Consider the following 23,028-nt stretch of genomic DNA (forward strand, 5'->3'; position numbering starts at 1 on the left):
AATTTCATTTGCACCGTTAGCAAATGTTTCAAGTTAGCTTGAAACATTTTTTTTCCAGTAAAGTGAAACTTGGATCGCCTTGCTTATATTCCTAAAATCCAGAGTGAGCCAATTTATTCCATTGGATTTGCAGGTAGTAGCGCGTGTAATTTCTATACAATCTTGTTTCTTTTTTAAAAAAAAAGAAAAGAAAAGCAAATGCATCCCGTTTACATTTTTTTTAAGCTTTTCAACATGTTTCAGCATACAGATTTTTGGTCTTCCATTTCAATCATACTGATAAAGGGGACACAATTTCACAAAAGGTCATGCAGCGTTTACAATTTGCGTTCCGTTCTGTAATTTACATAAACGTAACTGCAAATTTTAACCCGTGGGGAAAAAATAAGCACGCGCCTACATTTTATCACTAGCTCAAATACTTAAAATTAAAATCAGGTCCACCAGATCCGCTGCAAGCATGAGTGAATTCCTCATTGTATCACAGGAGGCCTAAGGATAATGGGAGACCGTCTGGAAGAGGATTGAAGCTAAATTGAAAGTGGACCTTGCAACAAGAGAAGGACACTAAACATTTTAATAAAAGGGAAGGAAGGGAGGGAGGGAGGGAAGGAAGGAAGGAAGGAAGGAAGGAAGGAAGGAAGGAAGGAAGGAAGGAAGGAAGGAAGGAAGGAAGGAAGGAAGGAAGGAATCGATCAATCCAGTGGCCAAGTCAAAGTCCAGGTTTAAATCCCAAAAAGATGCTGCGAGGTGATTTAAAACTGGCTGTGCATGCAAGAAATAAATCTCTCAAACGTTGCATAGCTGGGGAAAAAAAACCTCTTAGTCAATTTCAGAGATTGGTAGACAGTAAGGAGGAATGCTTACTTGGTGTTGTTTCTGCCATGAGACCAGGAATTAGAGCCAAAAAGTGTACTTAACTTTTTCCACAGAAAGATCTGTGGAAAATCTGTTAATTTTCGGTGGAATCAATGGTCGCAGTGTCAATTTTTCACACCTCCTGCGGGCAGTCGCGTTACCCTTACAGAGGGTTTCAATGAAATTTTGATAGGTCGGAAAGGTGTGTGTGGGGGGGAACCCTTCATATTTTGCTTTTTCACCAGTTAGCATGAGCCAATCTTGAACCACCGCAACGAAAAACATAAACCAGAAACTCCAAATGGGGGAGACGAGCTGTCTTAAAATGAATCGTTGCTACAGGCACCATTTGGCGCTTTTTTTAAAAAAATAAATCCTAAAAGCTGAATAACTGGATTTGGGTGACAGTTACCTGAGTGAAGGAGGCCTGCCTCGTGTCTCTAAAATGCTTTTTTTTAATGTATTCATTATTAATCTCTAAATTTGCTTTTCGCTGGATGAGTCATGGAAAGCACTTAACCCCCATTCTCTTCCAAATCCTGCAGGGTTCATAGCTGCAGATATTAAAGGCACAGGCTCCTGGACTCACCTCTACCTAATCACCGATTACCACGAAAAGGGGTCCCTGTACGATTTCCTGCAGTACACCACGCTGGACAACAGAGCTTTGTTGAAGCTGGCATATTCCGCCGCCTGCGGTCTCTGCCATCTGCACACCGAAATCTATGGGACCCAAGGCAAGCCTGCTATTGCACACAGAGACCTGAAGAGCAAAAATATTTTGATCAAGAGGAACGGGGCCTGCTGCATTGCAGATTTGGGCCTTGCTGTCAAATTTAACAGGTAGATGATCCAAGTCCTGCTTTCATAGAGAACGCTGCTTCTCAACCTCAGCAGCTTTCCAGGCCCAGAATTCCCCAGCCAAGCAAAGTGGCTGGGCATCTCTGGGAGTGGAAGTCCACGCGGCTGAAAGCTGCTGAGGCGGAGACGCATTGATAAAAACAAAATTCAGTATTCGTACGCAAGGAAGTCTGGAGATGCACCAACATACGGATAGCATCAAGGTCACATGAAGTGTTAGTACCACTTTATACTGCACTGGTGAGGCCACACTTGGAATACTGCATCCAGTCCTGGTCACCGCAGTACAAAAATGCGTTGAGAGTCTAGAAAGAGTGCAGAGAAGAGCAGCAAAGATGATTAGGGGGACTGTAGGATAAAACATGTGGGTATGTCTAATCTAAAGAAGAGAAGGACTAAGGGGTGACCTGACAGCAGTCTTCCAATATTTGGGGGGCTGCCACAAAGAGAAGTGGGGTCAGCCTATTCTCAGAAGCACCTGAAGGCAGGACAAGAAGCCAAGGATGGAAGCTTGTCAAAGAGAGAAGCAACCTAGAACTAAGGAGAAATTTCTTGACAGTTTAGAACAACTAATCAGTAGAAGACCTTGCCTTCAGAAGTTGTGGGTGCTCCATCAGTGGAGGTTGGACAACCGTTTGTCCAGAATGGTATAGGGCAGGGGTAGGCAACCTTGGCTCTTTTATGACTCATGGACTTCAACTCCCAGAATTCCTGAGCCATAAAAGTCCATGAGTCATAAAAGAGCCGAGGTTGCCTACCCCTGGTATAGGGTCTGTATACTGTTACTGTTAGATCATGTAGGTCAACACCTTGACCAGCGCAGGAATCCATACAGTAGAGTCTTCTCATGTTCTGTATCTCCAGCCAAGGAGAGCATCACCACCACCACCTGAGTCATTTGGTAGAGCAGCTGATACGATTCATACCACGGGTGGTTTTCCCACGGATGACTTGTATCAGAAGAACCGACTCTCAGGATTTGAAAGCAACGAAAGAGAATTCAGTATTTTCTTTGCGAAACCAACACGGAAAGGAATAGCTGAGATGGAACATTAGTGTCAAAACATCTCTAGACTGAAGTTCTAAAAAACGCCACCTACTTAAAAGTATCTCTGGCTTCAAATCAAAAGGCATATTTCAGTGTTGATTCTAGTCTTCCTTGGCAGCTTCAGGGATCTCCATTACAATGAGCAAATCCTTTCAAAGCTCAGGCTTCAGTAATATCGTTTGTATTAACGCTTGAGGAGTAACCGTATTATTATTTTTTATTATTTTTAATTCCATTTATATCCCGCCCTTCTCCAAAGACTCATGGCGGCTTACAATCTAAAGCACAAATCAATGTGCTTAGCAATAGCCTTCATTCTATGTATATGCCTGCTTATTAGGGCTTTCACACACACCCCAAGCGGCATTATTACAAAGTCAGCTTAATTGCCCCCAACAGTCTGGGTCCTCATTTTACCTACCTCGGAAGGATGGAAGGCTGAGTCAACCTTGAGCCTGGTGGGACTCGAACCTGCACTAATTGCAGGCAGCTGGTGTTGCTTAAGGAGGCATTAGCCCACTGCTCCACCAAGGCTCTTTTATTAGTATAACTTGGGTCTTAGAAGCAGGCGGTTGAAAATGTTCTTCATTGGTAAATTAGTTTAATCTTAGTGCGTTTGGAATCGTAAGTGTTCTGTATTGCAATTACCATAATTGCATCGTTCCCTTTCCTGTCTGACCTCGTTTCATATCTTTTTGCCGCCTGTTAGTGATACGAATGAGGTCGATGTTCCTATAAATACGAGGGTGGGCACCAAACGGTACATGGCCCCTGAAGTCCTGGATGAAACTTTGAATAAGAATCACTTCCAGCCATACATCATGGCCGACATCTACAGCTTCGGCTTGATCATTTGGGAAATGGCTCGGCGATGCATCACAGGAGGTAAAATAAAAATAAAAAATAAAAATCGCCTCCCAAACCCTCTTGCAACGTCTTACGTCTTCCGCTTTGTCTGAATCCTTTTGCACTAAAATTATAGAGCAAATAAGAGGATTAAGGGTCTGAAGACTTAAAGCATGCAAAGAACGGTTGCAGGAATTGGGTATGGCTAGTTTTAATGAAGAGAAGGACAAGGGGGGGACATGATAGCAATGTTCCAATATCTCAGGGGCTGCCCCAAAGAAGAGGGAGTCAAGCTATTCTCCAAAGCGCCCGAAGGCAGGACAAGAAGCAACGGATGGAAACTCATCAAGGAGAGAAGCAACCTAGAACTAAGGAGGGATTTCCTGACAGTGAGAACAGTTAAATCAGTGGAGCAACCTGCCTCCAGAAGTTGTGAATGTTCTAACACTGGAAATTTTTAAGAAGAGACTGGACAGCCATTTGTCTGAAATGGTATCGGGTTTCCTGCCCGAGCAGGGGGTTGGACTGGAAGACCTCCGAGGTCCCTTCCAACTCTGTTACTCAGTTAAATGCTAAAAGTGGCATCTGAACAACCTGGGATAATGGGGAATTTCTCATTCTTGAAGTCCTTTTATGTAGTGCTTCTCTCTCTTAACCATAGCTGTGTTTTGCCAAATCCTCTGCACCAGAAATAGGAGGCAAATAGAACAGACCGCAGGCGGGCTGTCTAACGCTGTTCACGTATCTTGAATTATAATTCGCATAGTCTCTTGACGTTCTTTGGGACCGATTGGCTTTGCTCCAGAAAATGAGAAAGCCACAAAGGGCTCTCCTTTTGTTCGCGGTATTCCCCAAACCGGGAAAACGCGAGCGTTGTGCGAGTTTAACTGCAGCTTGAATGAAAGACACATTTTCTATTGGCTGCAGAGTGCAACTCGTTCCGACGTTTATAGCAGCTGTGAATTTCTTGCAGGTATTGTTGAAGAATACCAACTGCCCTATTATGATATGGTCCCAAACGATCCTTCGTTCGAGGATATGAGAGAGGTGGTTTGCGTGAAGCACTTGCGCCCGGTGGTGTCAAATCGGTGGAATAGCGATGAGGTAAGCACCACAAAGAAATGAAATCTGGCGGGGGGGGGGATTTCAGATTTTATCTGTCTACCTTACAAAAAGAATCCATAACTTCTGGCAGGCTTCCGACTGGGATCTTCTTAATCCACCAGGACTACGAGATTGGAATACGCACACAAAAGGTTTTCTTTCAGTTTAGAACAAAACGAAACAATGCTAACCACCGTGCTGGAGAATTCAGTCGCATCATGCATTGTGACAAATTGCTTTGCTGAACAATTAATGCAACTTGAAAGAGCTCTGAACACAATAATATTCAAAGGACACATTTAAAGTTGGATACTTTGCTAATGTAAGGGACGCGGTGGCTCAGTGGGTTAGGACGCTGAGCATGTCGATCAGAAGGTCGGCAGTTTGGCGGGTCGAATCCCGAGTGCCGCGTAACAGAGTGAGCGCCTGTTACTCGTCCCAGCTTCTGCCAACCTAGCAGTTCGAAAGCACGTAAAAATGCAAGTAGAAAAATAGGGACCACTACGGTGGGAAGGTAACAGCGTTCCATGCGCCTTTGGCGTCTAGTCATGCCGGCCACATGACCACGGAGAAGTCCTCGGATAAACGCTGGCTCTTCGGCTTTGAAACGGAGATGAGCACCGGCCCCTAGAGTTGGAAACGACTAGCACGCATGTGTGGGGGAACCTTTACCTTTTACTTTGCTAATGTTTTTTGCCAGTAGATTACTCATACGTGTAAAAGCACTGTTTTCTCTCAAAATACTAAGAGTAGATATTTAAAATGTTTTTGTTTTCCTAAAATCTGGTTTCTTGGTTTAGGTACGCATATCCAATTACTAGACTCACTTTTGAAAAGATACCTTCTTTAATTAGTTTTTTTTTTGTATTTTGCCTCTTTGTATCATTATTGCCTCTCTTTTTTAATTTATCCTTTACTCCTCCCCCACTCATTAATGGTTATGGAACTCCTGGTCAATTCATCTACTTCAGAGTTTTTCCGTGCTTGACCTGTTATTTTTCTTTCTGGGGCCAGTTTTAAATTGGGCATAACAGGGCTAGCGTATGTTACACCGTTGGTTAACATTATTTCAGCCGTATCCGTTTCTATGAGATTTTCTCTTCTGTTCTCTTTGCAGTGTTTAAGAGCAATACTGAAATTAATGTGCGAATGCTGGGCCCACAACCCGGCTTCTAGACTGACCGCCTTGAGGATTAAGAAAACCCTTGGCAAGATGGTGGAATCGCAAGACGTTAAAATTTGACAAAGAAACGTCGCAGAAGAGTGAATTCGTGACTCTTAGAGCTCCTGACTCAAGCCCCAGTGCAGGTGTGATGGGAACAGGAGGGGACATCTGACTTTCAGCCCACACTTCCTCGTTAATTCTACAGGCTGCTAATAAATATTACATTTTAATAGGACATGGGATCCACGCACCCAATACGACACGTGCGCGGATGGCCTTGTGGTTTTTTTTTTTATTATTATTGTTATTATTTTGAGCTGCATTAAGATTTTCATCACGGTTTTAAATTCCCATCGGTTTCTTTAGCGCTGAATTGAATATTCAGACCGATCGCGCTTTCTGTGAAAGCCTTAAGTTAAATGAACGCAATGCCAATGCTGGGGGGAAAAACAAAATCAAGCTTTTTGTCTCCTACCTGATGTTACCTAACCAGGACTTGGCAGGATAGCCTGTGTGTCTGGGACAGTTTAAGCAATTGGACAGTTCCTTAAGTCTTCTACAATGTTTGTGCCAGGACTTTTTCCCCCGCGTTTGGAGTACTTAAGAAGCCATTCAATTTTGTGCAAAGCTACCGTTTCGTTTTTTCGCACTGCTTTTTGTCTTAAAACACGACGTGGATTCGAGAGGCGAAGAAGAATTACTTCTACCTTCCTTTTGGGCTGCACCAAGGATGACCCAACATCAAACAGCCCTTCTAAATTTGTGCCGCTTCTTTCAAGTTTAATGGGAAAGATCAAAATCAATACCCAAAGCTATTCCTGAAGACCGAGTCCGCCACATTGAACCGCAGAATCACTTTGATAATTTAAGTGCCTGTAATCTTGTACTGTAAACCATGCCCTAGCTGGGTTTTTTTTTTTTTTTTTTTTTTGAAAAGGGAAATTATTTATGCAGTTCGCAGTGTGCTTTCATTTCTTGCTCTTTGTATATGTTTAAACGTGCCATGCAGAGATCCGAAAATAATTTGAAAAGTCATTAGGTTCCATTAGAAACACACCTGCTGAATGTGACATGTTGAATAGTGTGTTGGAATTAGATGCACGGATATTACAGAAGCATTTAAATCTTCCTTTGAGTAACATTCAGTAGAAAATTCAAGGCAGGGGTGTTCAACCTTAGCAACTTTTAAGATTCGTTGACTTCGACTCCCAGAAGGCTGGGGAATTCTGGGAACTGAAGTCCATGGGACTTAAAGTTGCCACAGTCGGATACCCCTGCTTTAATGCAATTTGAGTGTGAATTCAAACGACAATGGCATGTGGAGGGATTTGGGAATCAGGCAATACATAGCAGTATTTGTTTAATTTATAACTTGGTGTACAAATTTTATTTAACATTTCTTGTAAGTCATTTGCTCATTCAGCAATGCCTTTTAAGTATTAGTGCATATTCCTCCAAACGGATAATAGGTACATAAGCTATGGATTAATTTATTGGGAAGGCAGCAAACGACGGACAACATTTTGCCATTGGTCCTTAGTGAAAGACACATTCTTCTGTCCGTTGCAAAGAAGGTAATGTAAGGCTCGGAAACTTACCTCATGTCTCGTTTTGCACAATCAGTTGAAAGATTACTTGGGATAAACCAAATTATTCGTGTAGACCAGCTGTTTTTCGCTGTTTGTGCTTTCCAAGCTTTTTCCATACCACTGTGTCCATTAAGGAGCGCTCATTCGCCACGGTGCCACACCATTGTGGCTCACAACCCAGTGACATTCTAGAGGTCCCCACACCCAACTTTCAGATTTTTCTCTTTAATTTTGGAGCGACCTCTGAAGCGGTGAGCAACTGTGGTCTTCTTGTAGTGATCTTCTGAAGGGATCTCGGCATTCTTGACAATACAGACAGGAAACCCCCGTTTAAGCAAAGATTTGTTTACAAACAAAAATTATCACGGATCTTGGAAATGTTGGTGAGGAGTATGTCAGTTTATTAGGCCAATGTATTTTAAGTGCCATGTAGGATGGGTAACATTTAGTAGCGTTTTAAGTGCTGACCATTAATATTTGCATTTTTTAAAAAGCTTTAGAATTAAAAAACCATCTAGTTGATGTCATACTGAGTCAGATCCATTGCTCTTTGGATCTGGTAGGCCTAATTTGTTGTTATATCTAAGAATTGTTAAGTATCTTTTACATTTTCTTAACTTCCCTTAGTATAGATCAGCTTTTCTGGTCTGGCGATCTCCAGTAGGTTAGGGATTACAGCTACATTATAGCTGAGTAACACAGTGAGTTCCCTTCATTTCAAAATCGCCCACCTTGGCATAATCAAAGCAACTTAACTTCTGTGTGAAAAGCACCGATTTTTCCCTCTCTCTGCAATTTAGCGATAGGCGAATAATTCCCAGCCAGAACTCCTGAGATTGATCTGCTCCAGAAAGTGATGCCCTTTGCTATTAACTCTCTACCTTACTCTTACCTTGCTCCTTTAGCTAGCTTGTGTTGCTCGGTTGTCGCAATCAGTCACAGTACATGGCAGTAAATTTCAACCTACGTTTGTCTGGAACCTGTCTCGCGGCCTTGATTGTTTAACAGAAAAAGAAGCACAGCTGCTTCTTAATATTCATTCCCCTGTTAGTCATTTAGTATGTCAGTCAACAGGTCTCTTCTAGCGCCTCAGGTTTATTGATAACATCTTCCAACCCATGTTGCCTTTTTGGAAGCACACGTTTATCACAGGTCACTTGGTGGGCCTGAGCAAAATAATGATCAGGTGCCACTGGTCGAACTTGCGACCTGGATGGTTGTTCTAAGAGGATGGATAGCACAGAATCTCTTACTTTTGGGCGTGCAGAACAGACTGAACACACCACGTCTCCCATCTCCTGTGGGATAAAACTCTTTTTGGGACACGATAGGGCTACACAAAATTCTGCTGTGTGCTTGTTTCTGCCGCCATTGGATTTTAATGGGGGACGTTTGCAGCGGTGTAAGGGAAGGCGGCGTTAGAGGCATTTCAGCTGCAAATGCAAGCAAATAAAGAAATGGGATACTCATTACAGCAAGAAGTCCACCAATCTTACAAGTTGCCAAGGTTGGAGACCCCTGGTTTAACCTAATGACACGTCTTAACCTAACGGCCTTATTTTTACCACCCTCCCCAAGCTGGAGAGTTTTGTTGGTGGTACACTGTCCTTTTCAACGCAATTGCCATTAGGGAGCGTGTACCTGTTGTTCAAAAATGCTTTGTAACGCCTTCTACTATGTGCTGTGCAGATCGGTGCCTGACCGGGTATGCCTTTGAACTGCGATTTCAAGAAAACCGTCCACCTGCACAAGTATTTGCGAATGGAAGCCTTGAGATTAGTATGCAATCCTTCAGAAGAAGAAGAAAAAAAATTCCCTGATTGGAGGGGAAGATTTCCCTGTGTTTTGCTCCTTGTTGGGGAACGAACGGTCTTAAAAGCACCAGACAGGTGCCGCTTCGTTATGCGGGTTTGGCAGTGAGTAACCGTTTGCATAACCCCACGCAACATTCACCTTCCTTACTCTAAAATGTTCCTCCTGTTGCAGTCTGCTCCCTGACCCTTCTCCTCCTTGAAGTTGTCTACTTTCACTCCCATCAAACGAGAGATAGATTAATTACGTAGCAGTAAGTGGAAGGTTTATCTCTGCAGTAGCGTAATACCGCCAAATGTTGCCATAGTTTCAGAGACAAAAATCCCCTTTGCAAAGAGAACGAATTTTATTGGTGCTGTTAAAAGAGTCCAGAAGCTTCATGTCAAACATCTGCCTGTCCTGAAGGGCTGGTGTCAATCGGCCTTCCACGTTTCAAGAAGAACCTTCTGCTTTCGTGAATTCATCAGAGTCCTTTTGCTCGGCTCAGTAAGACCTTGTAATTTCTCCTATTTCCTCAACGCTTCTCGCTTTCTTGGGTTTCTTTCTATTCTAAGATCATTCCTCAGTGGATCCAGTTGGTTCTGTTTACCCAAAGCCCAGAGGGTAGAAAAAAAAATCCTCTCTAGCTCTCACAAGGGCTAGGAATCTGGCGGTCAAAGAGAGAAAGCGCACGCACACAAAAAATCAACTTGCGATAAAAGTCGACGGATCCTAAATTGAGAAAGTGCCAAAATGCCACTTGGCGGTGCACGGGAGGATTTAAAATCGACTGGTCTTTGGCAAAGCTGTCTCGGATTTGATCCATATTCTGGTCTGGGGAACAGCGGTTAAATTTAAAGTTACCCTTATTTTTTTATATATTTTTTTACCAAACTTTCAGTGCTTGTGAGTCTTCTCACAGTCCATTGTGCTGGTTTATGAGGCAGGCAGATCATCTTCCTGAGCTGAAATGGATGTTGCGACGTTTTATTTAAAAAGCAACTCTCTATTGCCTCAAAAAAAAAATTTTTAACGGGTGGGTTCTTCAGTTAAAGACCTCTTACTGGTGTAATAAATGTGGAACGAACAATGCTTTTTGTCCAAGCTCAAGTCATCTCATAGATTTGCCTTCTCCTGTAAATGACCTTAAATGCAGTATACAAGTTCACTTCATTTACTCTTACGAGCTCTGGCTTCTTCCTGCCTTATATAAAAATGTATTATATTGTATACAGAAAGAATAATGTAGCTGACTTTAAGAGACCATGTAAATAAAGAAGAAAAGGGTGAAAATAGCAGCTTGATTATTATATTCCTTTTTTGTTACAGATGCCAGACATTGTAGAATGTTTTTCAAATGTACCGGGCGAAATGTTTTTTTTTCCTTTTTGTATCACATCCGTTTTAAAAGGTGCCTTATGTTTACCATGAATTGCTTTGTTCTGTACACAAGTTTATGTCACTGTATCTTCTTTTTTTTCTTTTTTTTTCTTTTTTTGAGTAAATAACCTTATTTTAGTAAACGTTAGTAATATATTTGTTCCCGAGCACTTTTAATCTTGGGTGACCTGCAGAATTCCAGATCTACGGCGATCTCTCTTGCTTTTAAAACTGAGCCTGGGAAAAAATGTGTGCTCGAGTACAAGAAAGCACATCTGCTCAGAAAAATAGCACAGCTGTTTCAGCTAAGTTAAAAAAAAATGGTGAAGATGCATGGAGGATGGGATGGGTGGGTGGGTGGATGGATGGATGTTTTGATGAATAGGTGGGTGGGTGGATGGACGGGCAGGTGGATGAATGGACAGACGGATGTTTGGATGAATGGATGTTTGGATGAGTGGGTGGGTGGGTGGATGTTTGCGTGAATAGGTGGGTGGATGGATGGGCAGGTGGATGTTTGGATGAATAGATGAGTGGGTGGATGGATGATCTCAGGACAGATGCCACAGTTGGTATTCCCACAATCTATTTACCAAAAGAGTTGAGGCTGCAAGTAGGAGTTTACTCTGGCAATTTCATTGGAAGCTCATTCCCCAACCCAATTGGCCATTTTCTCTCTCTTTTTTTTTTAACCCCCTTCAGTCTTATTCTTTATCCCCCTTTTACCAAAAACCCTTTTTATGTTTGCTCCCAATTTCTTTTGGGATCCTTATAAAAACTTTGGAATTTCTAAGAGCCTCGTGTGTGGTCAGCACAAGAATCTCGTGTTTTGCAGAATGAGTTTCCAGGTAACACTGAATCCTTTTGGCAGAGGCTCAGGCTATAAAGAGGCTAACCTCTCCGATGCGCCATTTGTAACACGATGTCAAGCATGTCAGCTTGTTTAAAAGCCACAGTTCCGATGCCACAACCTAACACCATCAAGGTGGGTAAGAATATAACAAAAGATAATTACTGGGATGTTTCAATTTAATGCTGTTGCGGTAGCTTGAAAGTTGGGGATCTTACATAATGAACCATAAATGCTAAATTTTCTGTCGGCAATTGTTGCTATTCTCCAATTGTATCTTGTGCCAAAAAGAAGTACAGGTCACACACTAAATTAATGGAGAATATTTGTAACTCAGGGTTGAAACAAGGAATCCTTGTTGCTCTTTAAGTTTGATGTTTTCTTGCAGGCGTTTCATGACCTCATCAGTTACTGATGACGCTACCTAGTTTGGATCATGAAAGGTCTGTAAGAACACAAAGTTCAGAGCATCGAGGATCCCTCAGACACCAAATCACGTGATTTAAATAGACCGCGCTCACTACAAAAATTAAACATGACGTTTTTGGCTGGGTATGATCCTTAAATGCTTGAGTCGTAGACCCAGTCCTTGCTTTCAATGGGATTTAAACATGAGTGCTATTAACTGGGCATGGCTAATTTGGAGTTGTCATTTACTCAATTTTGTGCAGTGAAAATCATTGAATTTCTTTGTTTTTAAGTTGCTAGATATCTATTGCAGCAGAGGGAAATTGGTAAGAGAGTAGTTGGATCCTGGTCATGTATTTTACATAGAACCTGCTAAAATTGTGTGCCTGATTCACACTCAGCTGCTCATACTATTTGGTAAGTTGCTGCCCATGTTTTTAAATTCAGATTCCCCTCTAGGAGTTGTTGAGCGCTGCATCACGCAGTGAAATTTGGCATGTGTAATAAAAGATTATTCTTAGCTGGTATAGTAATCACATTTATGATGACTCAATATGGGGGGAGCTTTGGACATTATCAAGAAATAGTGCAATAACATTACAAAGGGACACGAGGATAAAATTTTATCCTCGTTCTTATGTGTCCCCCTGGTGACTGAACGTATTACACATCTGTGGGGTTGCCGATACAGCTTCCAGCCAAAGAATGTCATTTGTTTAATAGCTGTGATTCTCAATGGTGGGTTAGCTAGTGTATTTGCTATTCTATATGCTATTCTGTATATAGAATAGTGTATTAGCTATTCTATATACAGTAGTATATAGGGACGCGGTGGCTCAGTGGGTTAGGACACTGAGCTTGTCGATCAGAAGGTCAGCAGTTTGGCGGGTCGAATCCCGAGTGCCGCGTAACAGAGTGAGCGCCTGTTACTCGCCCCAGCTTCTGCCAACCTAGCAGTTCGAAAGCACGTAAAAATGCAAGTAGAAAAATAGGGACCACTCTGGTAGGAAGGTAACAGCGTTCCGTGCGCCTTTGGTGTCTAGTCATGCCAGCCACATGACCACGGAGACGTCCTCGGACAAGCGCTGGCTCTTCGGCTTTGAAACGGAGATGAGCACCAGCCCTAGAGTCGGAAACGACTAGCACGCATGTGCGGGGGAACCTTTACCTTTACCTTTATACAGTAGTGGCCAAAGGTTTATAGAATAGCAAATACACTATTCTATATACTACTGTATATAGAGAAGTGTATTATCTGCGTGCAGATAATCCTCGACTTAAGGCTACGATTGAGCGCAAAAATTTCTGCTGTTAAGCAAGACAGTTGTTCAAGGAGTTTTGCCCCATTTTGCGACCTTGCCACACCTATTAAGTGGATTGCCGCAATTGTTAAGTTAGTAACAAGGTTATTTTGAATCTGGCTTCTCCGCGGATTTTGTTTGTCCGGAGGTCACAAAAAGGGGTCACATTAATCCATGGCACTGCAGCCATCATAAATACGAGTCAGTTGCCCAGTGTCTGAATTTTGATCCTGTGATCCATAGGTATACTGCCAACAGTTGTAAATGTGAAAAACTGTGCCGTTCTAACTTTGAACGGTCACTAAACAAGCTGTTTTAAGTTGAGGACTTATCTGTAGGGGGTTTTTTTGGCAACTGCCTTCAAAAAAAGCCCACCCTAATTATTGTTTGGTGTCATCTGAAGGTGCTTGATATAAACACCAACTAGATTCAGTTTTGCATGGCTTCTGTTCTTGGCCAAAGGCAAATTAATTGCGCCAAAGGGCTTAACGTATATATGCGAAAGCCCTGGTTTTACCCATCCTTGCTAGTATTACTAGAAATAAATTTGAGAGCATGCCCTGAAAAGGAATTATTATTATTATTATTATTTGGGGGGAAAAATTCCATTCATCGGGCGAGTTTGAGCCCACCGTTTTCAGCACATGAATTTGGGGAATAATCGCTCCAGGTATGTTTAGTTCAGGAGGCAAAGAAAATTCTGGCTCAAGGAAGTAAAATGAAATGATATATTTCTGACAATGGTCATCCTTAAACAACACTTTTTAAGACTGGCTCTTTGGGTTGAGCGCCAGTAACTACCTGCAGATCGTTCATGAGAATGGGACAATTGCCTTGGTGGTTTCTCATTCTCCAGTCAGACTAGAGATGGTGCAGGAAGAAGCAAGCCACCCCCAGTAAACAAAGTAGTTTGTTTGGATAATGTGATGCACAAAGCTGGGTTTTTCCACCGATGGGTTCTTAGAAGCTTTGCTCTCTCTCTCTCTTCCGACTCACAGTCGGGCCCTGCAAATGTGGGTGTGGGGAATCAGACTTGAAATTTTATTTATAAAGTTTATTTGCCGCCCCTCTCGTATCCAACACCTCTGAGGTGGCTGACCACACAAAAACGTTGAGGACAACAACTGGGAAAAACAAAAAAATGTCACAAGCACCTGTCTCCTAGCCTACCGAAGTCCTTCTAGGAAGCATTGCAGAGATAATGTCCTACTGCAGGCAAAACAAGGCCGCTCATTCAAACATCATTTGCTCACAGGAGGGCTCCTGACATGACCAAGGTGTTCCTTCTCAGGTTTTCAATAGCAAGAATCCAGCCATGCTCAATCCAAGTGTGTTTTGTCTGACTGCGGCCCCTTGGACCAGCTCAAACCACATCAAGTCTCCCCTCTCCAGTTCCACCAGGGCGAAGAGAGTTGTATAACCACCGCTGGATTTCCTCTTCTTGTTGTTTATTAGAGTCATCCTGTGGCCATTGCTGAACGCTAGTTGTCCCAAGGCAGGCCCTGGGGGGAACTCGGCACTGACCGCCACCATATAAACCCCGTTGTGAGATGCCTTGAAGTAGCCGTGTTCATGAGAGTAACCTCCTCCGTAGTTAAGGTAGGTGCGGTTCAAGATGGAGGGTTCCTCTTTATCTTCGGCATATTGCACGTAAAAAGCCACCGCTGTGCCTGGAGGTAAGATAAAGGAAACATTAGGGGATGCGAACAGAATTCCACATAACTCTAGCAATTTTTGAAGGAACCGTAGACGAATATTCTTCCAGCTGGGAAATGGAATATTAAGACTTGTGGCAGAGGCCAACGTTCAAGATCAATCCTACTCCCCAAGTTTTTCTCTGATCCAGATTTGATTCCTAGTTTTCCCCAGTCATCTAAGACTGCCTCCATCTCCCATCCTTGCTCCCTCCTCAAATGTATTCTGTATCTTAACTTAATGATGATGTCAACAACTCCACTGTCACAAGGAGTTGTAACATCAAACCCTACCATCAGTAGGCCCCACAACTTCATCAACTGAAGTTTCTTCGGGCGATTCTGCTCTTGGGACAGTTTCCATTCCCGATTAATACAATCATTCTTCCATCTTTTGTCTGTTTGCTATAAATAGCCCCCTATACAGAGATGAGAAATAAGGACTCTGTAGGCTTGAGCTATCAACGTGGCTTGAAATGGATACGAGCGAAGACTGACGCTCCTCTCCAGTTTAGACAATGTGTCTCTCCAACAATACAAGCCAGTTTGTAGTTAAAGTAGTTTGTCTGGACAATACGATACGCAAAGCACAACTATTGGTGCTCACAGTGTGTTGGTTTAAGCAACCCCCAGCTGAGAAAAGAAAGAAGGATGTAGTAGTAGAAGAAGACTGTTATAGTCTAACACAAGGGTAGGCAAGCCTGGTTCTTCTATGATCCATGGACTTCAACTCCCAGAATTCTGGGAGTCGAAGTCCACGAGTCCTAAAAGAGCCAAAGTTGCCTACCCCTGGTCTAACACATCTGAAAAACAGCAAGTGGTATGAGTGAAGAAGCTGCAGAAATATCCATCATGCATACTATGAGGATGGGAAGTACAACTACGGACTTAATCCCTAGCAGTTTCACAAATACATCCTTCCAGTTGTGGAAATAAAGGATGAGTTGAAACCTACTGTGGTTTGAGAATCTGGACAATACGATACGCAAAGAACAACTATTGGTGCTCACAGTGCTTTTTTTGTAAAAGAAAAAGGTGCCGGAACTCACGCATGTCATACAACCCGCCTTGCCTACCCTACAAGGTTCCATCCAAACAAGGTGCCGGAACTCCGTTCTGAGCGTTCTATGAGAAAAAAAGCCCTGGGTGCTCAGTGTATTGGATAAACACAACTCACAGCACTTTCTCTGGCTGTGTAGAGGTGGAGTTATCCATAAGATCAACCATGTACAAAGAGGTTTTTTTTTTCCTTTGTCCAAAAGGTGGAAAAACAAAGGCCTCTAGGAAACAGACCAGAATATCTAGAATTTGGTGGGAGAAATAAACTGAAATAAGGATTGTAACAGGATTTATGATGAGGCAATCAGAACGGCTGAATAGAAATGAAACATTATACTAATGTGATTATTATTTTTAGGAATATTGGGGGGGAATCATATATTTTAATTGTTATTTATCAAAATAATAAGAATCGTATTAACCCAGTGCTTGCAAAAGAGGTTATTCTGGGGAAGGAGGAAATCAACTAAAATTAATATGTGGCATGTGGGTTATAGAAATTAATTGTTAATGGTTCTTTTATAAATGTAACCCAGAAAACACGCTGTTCACCAATTATTGAGTGGGGGAAAATATAATAATAATAATAATAATAATAATAATAATAATAATAATAATAATAATAATAATAATAATAATAATAGGGAGGAGGAGGAGAAGGAGAAGAGGAGGAGGAGGAGAAGAAAAAGGAGGAGGAGGAGGAGGAGAAGGAGAAGAAGAAGAAGAAAGAAGAAGAAGAAGAAGAAGAAGAAGAAGAAGAAGAAGAAGAAGAAGAAGAAGAAGAAGAAGAAGAAGAAGAAGAAGAAGAAGAAGACAGTCTACGTCTGGGATGAGACACACAACTCAACTACCAAAGCGAAGCACGAGGAATCCTGGAAATCTCCCACGCAAAATTGTCTCAGTGAAGGGGTGGACACCAGAAGGTGGCACCTGCTGTGCACTGCAACAAAAGGCCCTGCCCGCAGTGCCATCTGGGAAGCAGTTCAGCTTGGGAAAAGGAGACGGCCAGGAGATGTCGCTGCTCCAAAGCAAAATAATTTCAGGAGAAGAGACAAGTACTTGGGACTCGAGCTTTAATCCGGCGTCTTCCTGAAGGTCCCTTTGAAAACGCTTTGCCTCTTCTGGTTGACAAGCTCCAGCTTTTTCAATAAAGCCGGTGGGTTATTTTCATAAGCTTTTTTTTTAAAAAAAAAAAACTGGGTCGTTACCTCTCCATCTTTAACAGAGAGATACTGAAAGCTAATCAAGGAAAGGCAAAGGGTACATTTTTCACCCTGAATCTCTGGTACAACATGCTTTTATATATAGTAAGGCTTTTTTTTTCCATCCCAGCCGAGCAAAGGGCATTTGTAGATTAGATTCAAAGCCTCAACATCTTCTCTTTGTATTTGATTCTATACGTAGTAACTTCATCGTTCTAATTCTGCTTCCCCAAACTGACCCCTGAAAGTGTAAATGTGTATTAGTGGAAAATAGATCCAGGCCCTTCGCAAAATTTCCCTTTTTTTTAACTGAATCACTTCCTCGGCATTTCCTTTCTTAGATGCGCTACAGTTAGTCCACAACTTACAATCAGAACTGGGGCTGGAACTTCCCTCACTGAGCAAGTCACTAAGTGAGCTCTGTCTGATTTTGCAACCTTTTTTTTCCCCCCCAGAAAAACACTGGTCGTTAAATAAATCGCGGATCGTTAACCGGATTCTGGTTTCCCCCACTGACTTAGCTTTTTGAATGCATAGATGATATATTACCTAGTTTGGGTAATGAAACGTCTGCAAGAAAACAACTAAGCTCAGAGAAAGCACCAAGGACCCACAGTCCTTTTCTCCTCCTCCTCCTCCTCCTCTCCACAAATCTCTCTCCCTTCTAGCCCTGATGATGTTACCTAGTTTGGGTAATGAAACGTCTGCAAGAAAACAACTAAGCTCAGAAAGCACCAAGGACCCCACAGTCCTTCTCCTCCGCCTCCTCCTCCTCCTCCTCCTCCTCCTCCTCTCCACAAACCTCTCTCCCTTCTAGCCCTGGTGATGTTACCTAGTTCAGTAATGAAACGTCTGCAAGAAAACAACTAACCTCAGAGAGCACCAAGGACCCCACCAAAGTCCTTCTCCTCCTCTGTGGAAACCCCACTCCCTTCCAGCCCTGATGATGTTACCTAGTTAGGGTAATGAAACGTCTGCAAGAAAACAAGCAAGCTCAAAGAGCACCAAGGACCCATAGTCCTTTTCTCCTCCTCCTCCTCCTCCTCCTCCTCCTCCTCCTCCTCCTCCTCCTCTCCACAAACCTCTCTCCCTTCTAGCCCTGATGATGTTACCTAGTCAGGGTAATGAAACATCTGCAAGAAAACAAGCAAGCTCAGAGAGCACCAAGGACCCACAGTCCTTTTCTCCTCCTCCTCCTCCTCCTCCTCCTCCTCCTCCTCCTCCTCCTCCTCTCCACAAACCTCTCTCCCTTCTAGCCCTGATGATGTTACCTAGTCAGGGTAATGAAACATCTGCAAGAAAACAAGCAAGCTCAAAGAGCACCAAGGACCCATAGTCCTTTTCTCCTCCTCCTCCTCCTCTCCATAATGAAACATCTGCAAGAAAACAAGCAAGCTCAGAGAGCACCAAGGACCCACAGTCCTTTTCTCCTCCTCCTCCTCCTCCTCCTCCTCCTCCTCCTCCTCCTCCTCCTCCTCCTCCTCCTCCTCCTCCTCTCCACAAACCTCTCTCCCTTCTAGCCCTGATGATGTTACCTAGTTAGGGTAATGAAACGTCTGCAAGAAAACAAGCAAGCTCAAAGAGCACCAAGGACCCATAGTCCTTTTCTCCTCCTCCTCCTCCTCTCCATAATGAAACATCTGCAAGAAAACAAGCAAGCTCAGAGAGCACCAAGGACCCACAGTCCTTTTCTCCTCCTCCTCCTCCTCCTCCTCCTCCTCCTCCTCCTCCTCCTCCTCCTCCTCCTCCTCTCCACAAACCTCTCTCCCTTCTAGCCCTGATGATGTTACCTAGTTAGGGTAATGAAACGTCTGCAAGAAAACAAGCAAGCTCAAAGAGCACCAAGGACCCATAGTCCTTTTCTCCTCCTCCTCCTCCTCCTCTCCATAATGAAACATCTGCAAGAAAACAAGCAAGCTCAGAGAGCACCAAGGACCCCACCAAAGTCCTTCTCCTCCTCTCTGGAAACCCCACTCCCTTCTAGCACTGATGATTTTACCTAGTTGGGATGCCAACCTGTTATTTAATCCCATTTATATCCCGCCCTTCTCCGAAGACTCAGGGCGGCTTACAAGCTTAGCAGTAGCCTTCATTCTATGTATATGCCTGCTTATTAGGGCTTTTGGGCCCCCCCAAGCGGCATTATTACAAAGTCAGCTTTATTGCCCCCAACAATCTGGGTCCTCCTTTTACCTACCTCGGAAGGATGGAAGGCTGAGTCAACCTTGAGCCTGGTGGGACTCGAACCTGCACTAATTGCAGGCAGCTGGTGTTACTTAAGGAGGCATTAGCCCACTGCTCCACCAAGGCTCCTTATATGTTATATGACAGTCCGGATGATACACAACTGTGGTGTGTGTGTGTGTGTGTGTGTGTGTGTGTGTGTGTGTAAGAGCAATTATTAATTGCAAGAATAAAATAACATCGAGTCTGCTGAAGACATTGCGGTGGGAACAAGGGATAAGAACTTTAGAAACCATGATGAGAAAATTCTAAAAAGTTGGAAGAAGCTTACCTTCCTCCGGTGTCTCTGCATTTATCGTGTTTCTTCCATTCAAAGGAGCTTCTCTGTGGCCATGGACCTCTTTCTTGTCCCTCATGTTTTGCTGTTCTTGCTCTTTAAGCTGCTTCCTCGTTTTTCTGCTCATCATCAACTGAAGCTTTGCCACATCCAGGCTTACATTTGAGGCAGCCAACTCCTTACTATTTCCAAACAGTTTCTGAAAGATCGCTAGATGTTCCTCAAAGTTTTTTTGGGCTGACACAAGATCTTCCTTCACCTCCTTCACTGAAACACCGAGGTTGGCCTTAGTTTGATTGCAGCAGGAATGAACATGATCCCACTGCAATTCAAATTTTTTCATCTCTTTGGTAAGATGTCCAATCTCTCTTTTGAGGGTCATAATATCATGGTATGCTGGATTGTCTAAGGCATCCTCCATGATAGCTTCATGGTTTGGCTCCATGTAATCTATTCTACCATGTTGGGGATTGAGGTCTACCTGTTTCTCAGTATCAGGATCCTTCAAAGATTTGTGATCATGTGGATTATTCTCATGATCTGCCTCCAAAGAGTCTATTCTCTTCTTAAGAGACTCTAGTGACCTACTTTGCTTCTTGAGATAGTCTGACATTAATTTGATGTTCATCTCGGGAAGTTGATCTGTGGATAGAATTATCTCTTCTTCAGACAGGCGTTCCAAAATTTCCTCTCCAAGCAGGATCTCAAGGGCCGACTCATGTCTCAATGCATCCCCCAGCAACGAATTGAAAGAACTGTTCAGATACTTGATGTGATCATGCATCTTCTCATCGGCTTTTTCTAGCATATCAACCTCCTCAGACAAAACGTCAGAATGGTTTTTTAAGAGAGAGAGGCCATCTTGTAGCTTCCAACTTTGTTCTTGTTGGAAATCCAGAGACTGATGGATAAGCGGGAAAGCAGCAGCGAGATCTTTTAAACGTGCCTCCAGATGCTTTAGATGTTCTCCATGCATCTGAGTGGTGTTCTTTAAGCCTTCTACATCAGTACTTGAAGGCTGGTCTTCACAACAGCATGTCTTCATGGACTTTTGTAGACTCCAGTAGTTTTCCTGAATATCTGCCAGACTATTATTAAGAGCGAAAATCCTCCTTTCTACATCTTCTCTGTATTCATCAACCATGAGACTCCCTTCTATTAATCGTATTCGGAAGTCCTCTAAATCATGTTTTGCGCTGTCTTTTAACCTTGTGATGGAATCGGTTAGCTCTTCATAGTCTTTTTCAGACTCCTCATAAAGTGTCTTTAGCTCCCGAGCATGTTTTTCCAAGGTCTGATTGAGGCTCTGCATGTCAACATCTGCAAACATCTCATTCCGATTGCCCAATCTCCTTGGGAACATTGCAACATTTCTGTTTAGGACCTCAAGCTCACCGTGAAGCTTATTTTGCTCTTGTCTCATGTCGGCCAAACTGTTGTTTAATGCTAATAGAAAAGACTGCTGCAGCTTGTGGTGTCTCTTGAGCTTCAGGTCCGTATCTGCTTTGATCATCGTAAGATTGTAGTTGATGGCCGCTTGCTGGAGGTAGTTATGACGATCCATTTCTCGCTTCATCTGGTCAGCCCTCAGAACATTTGCTTGGACTTTGGATTCAAATTTTGTCCCTAGTTCTTGGAAATCTTTTCTGGGCACAGCACTTTCTTGGAACTGCTCTATGCTCTTCCGATTAGCTTCAACACTCTGCGAAAGGTTCTGGACAGCAATGGACAGGTCCTGTAGACTTTTATTGAAGCTCGCCCAGACAGGATTAAAATGCTCCTTCAAGAAACCGTTGATGTGGAGAAAGAGCATCTGCTGGACTTCTGAAATAGGTCACAAACCAAAAAATACATTAGCCTTTGCTTCTTCATTTGATTGGTTGCCTCCAGCGATGGCGAACCTTTTCGAGACCGAGTGCCCAAACCGCAACCCAAAACCCACTTATGTATCATCGGGTACTGGGTGGGGGTGGGCATTTGGGTGGGCGTGGTCTATTGGGTGGGCATGGCTGCGGTGGTAACGGCAGACTGGGTGGGACTAAAAAGTTCAATCGATCAATTCCAACTTTGCGAGATCTTTTTTTTTCCCCGCGAGACATTGAAATTGATTGATTGGTTGAACCTTTTTTCTTTTTTCTTTTTTTTTGCACAGGGCGGCGGAGGCCTAAAGCGAAAAGGTTTTATAAAACCCAGCTGAAGGCTCAGGACTGGGGCGACGGCGCACGTGCCCAAAGAGAGGGCTCTGTGTGCCACCTGTGGCACCCGTGCCATAGGTTCACCACCACGGCCTCAGACTGTTGAGAAATGAGGAGGAGGAGGATTGTGGTGTCCTTAGTGCTCTCTGAGCTTGGGTGTTTCCTTCCAGATGTTTCATGACCCAAACTAGGTAACATCATTAGGACTAGCACTGATATTGTTACCTAGTTTAGGTCATGAAATGTCTGCAAGAAAACACTCAAGCTCAGAGAGCACCAAGGACCCCACAATCCTCCTTCCTCTCTGCAAACTCCACTCCCTGCTAGCAATGATAATGTTACCTAATTTGGGTAACGAAATATCTGCAAGTAAACAATCAAGGCCAGAGAGCATCAAAGACCCCACAGTTCAATGCTGAACTACAAATATTCTCCTTTTTCGATACCGTTGTTGAGAAATGCCTCTCTTACCTGAATGGTGTGGGTCCATCCTTCCGTTTCTGTTGGTGCTGTTGTGATGAAGGACTTCCTGTAAGATTCCCAAACTGTTTGCTGTCTGGTGAATGTCATTTTGCAGGTCTTCTAGCAGTGCTTCATGACTCTGATGGGCTTCTACAACATTTCCCGAGTCTGGCAAACACGACATTATTTGCAAAGAAGCAAGACCAGACCAAAAACACATCTAAATATATTTTAGCATGGCAGGCGAGCCTACAGATATAAAAGCCATGCAGTCATGTTGCTAATAGGAAGAAGGGAAGAAGCATGCTGGTCTTTCGTGCAGTAAATAGAATTTCAAAAGAGCAAGGAATGGAGCTGAGCTTTTGTCAATCAATATGGAACACATTTAAGAAACGCAGATCAGCAGTATAGTCTATGTAGGTTGCGGATCACTTTAAAGTCCTTGTTTATATCATCTGTGTGTACAATACCCTTGAACAAAAGCATACATTCCAAAACACATCATTTATTTTATATTTTATTTTTTTAAAAAAAATTACTGGCACATGGAACGCTTTCATCTCTATCTTATTTATATTTTTCTTACTGCCTTTCTCTCCTGTTGTTCATATTTTGCTAATGCCCAGAGACGAGCAGTTAAAAGAGAGACACATGGGCTGTAATTTTCAGGCATGGTTTTAATGAGTAATTAGGG

General features: G+C 43.0%; 2 protein-coding genes across 2 annotated transcripts in view; one reads left to right on the forward strand and one right to left on the reverse strand.

Moving 5' to 3' along the window:
* BMPR1A (bone morphogenetic protein receptor type 1A) overlaps positions 1-11,128 on the forward strand; it is a 69,585-nt gene extending 58,457 nt beyond the window's left edge. The window contains exons 9-12 of the mRNA XM_081329402.1: positions 1,404-1,701; positions 3,477-3,652; positions 4,587-4,717; positions 5,835-11,128. Coding sequence (XP_081185528.1) covers positions 1,404-1,701; positions 3,477-3,652; positions 4,587-4,717; positions 5,835-5,960 — 731 coding nt within the window. The 3' untranslated portion in view covers positions 5,961-11,128. The remainder of the gene's footprint in view (positions 1-1,403; positions 1,702-3,476; positions 3,653-4,586; positions 4,718-5,834) is intronic.
* Positions 11,129-13,941: 2,813 nt separating this feature from the next.
* Positions 13,942-23,028, reverse strand: part of MMRN2 (multimerin 2) — a 31,288-nt gene continuing 22,201 nt past the window's right edge. The window contains exons 5-7 of the mRNA XM_081329729.1: positions 22,344-22,502; positions 19,672-21,501; positions 13,942-14,871 (exon numbers count right to left, since the gene is read on the reverse strand). Of these exons, the coding sequence (XP_081185855.1) occupies positions 14,489-14,871; positions 19,672-21,501; positions 22,344-22,502 (2,372 nt within the window). The 3' untranslated portion in view covers positions 13,942-14,488. The remainder of the gene's footprint in view (positions 14,872-19,671; positions 21,502-22,343; positions 22,503-23,028) is intronic.

This window comes from Vipera berus (assembly GCF_964194415.1).
Source record: "Vipera berus genome assembly, chromosome: 5".
Taxonomy (NCBI): domain Eukaryota; kingdom Metazoa; phylum Chordata; class Lepidosauria; order Squamata; family Viperidae; genus Vipera; species Vipera berus.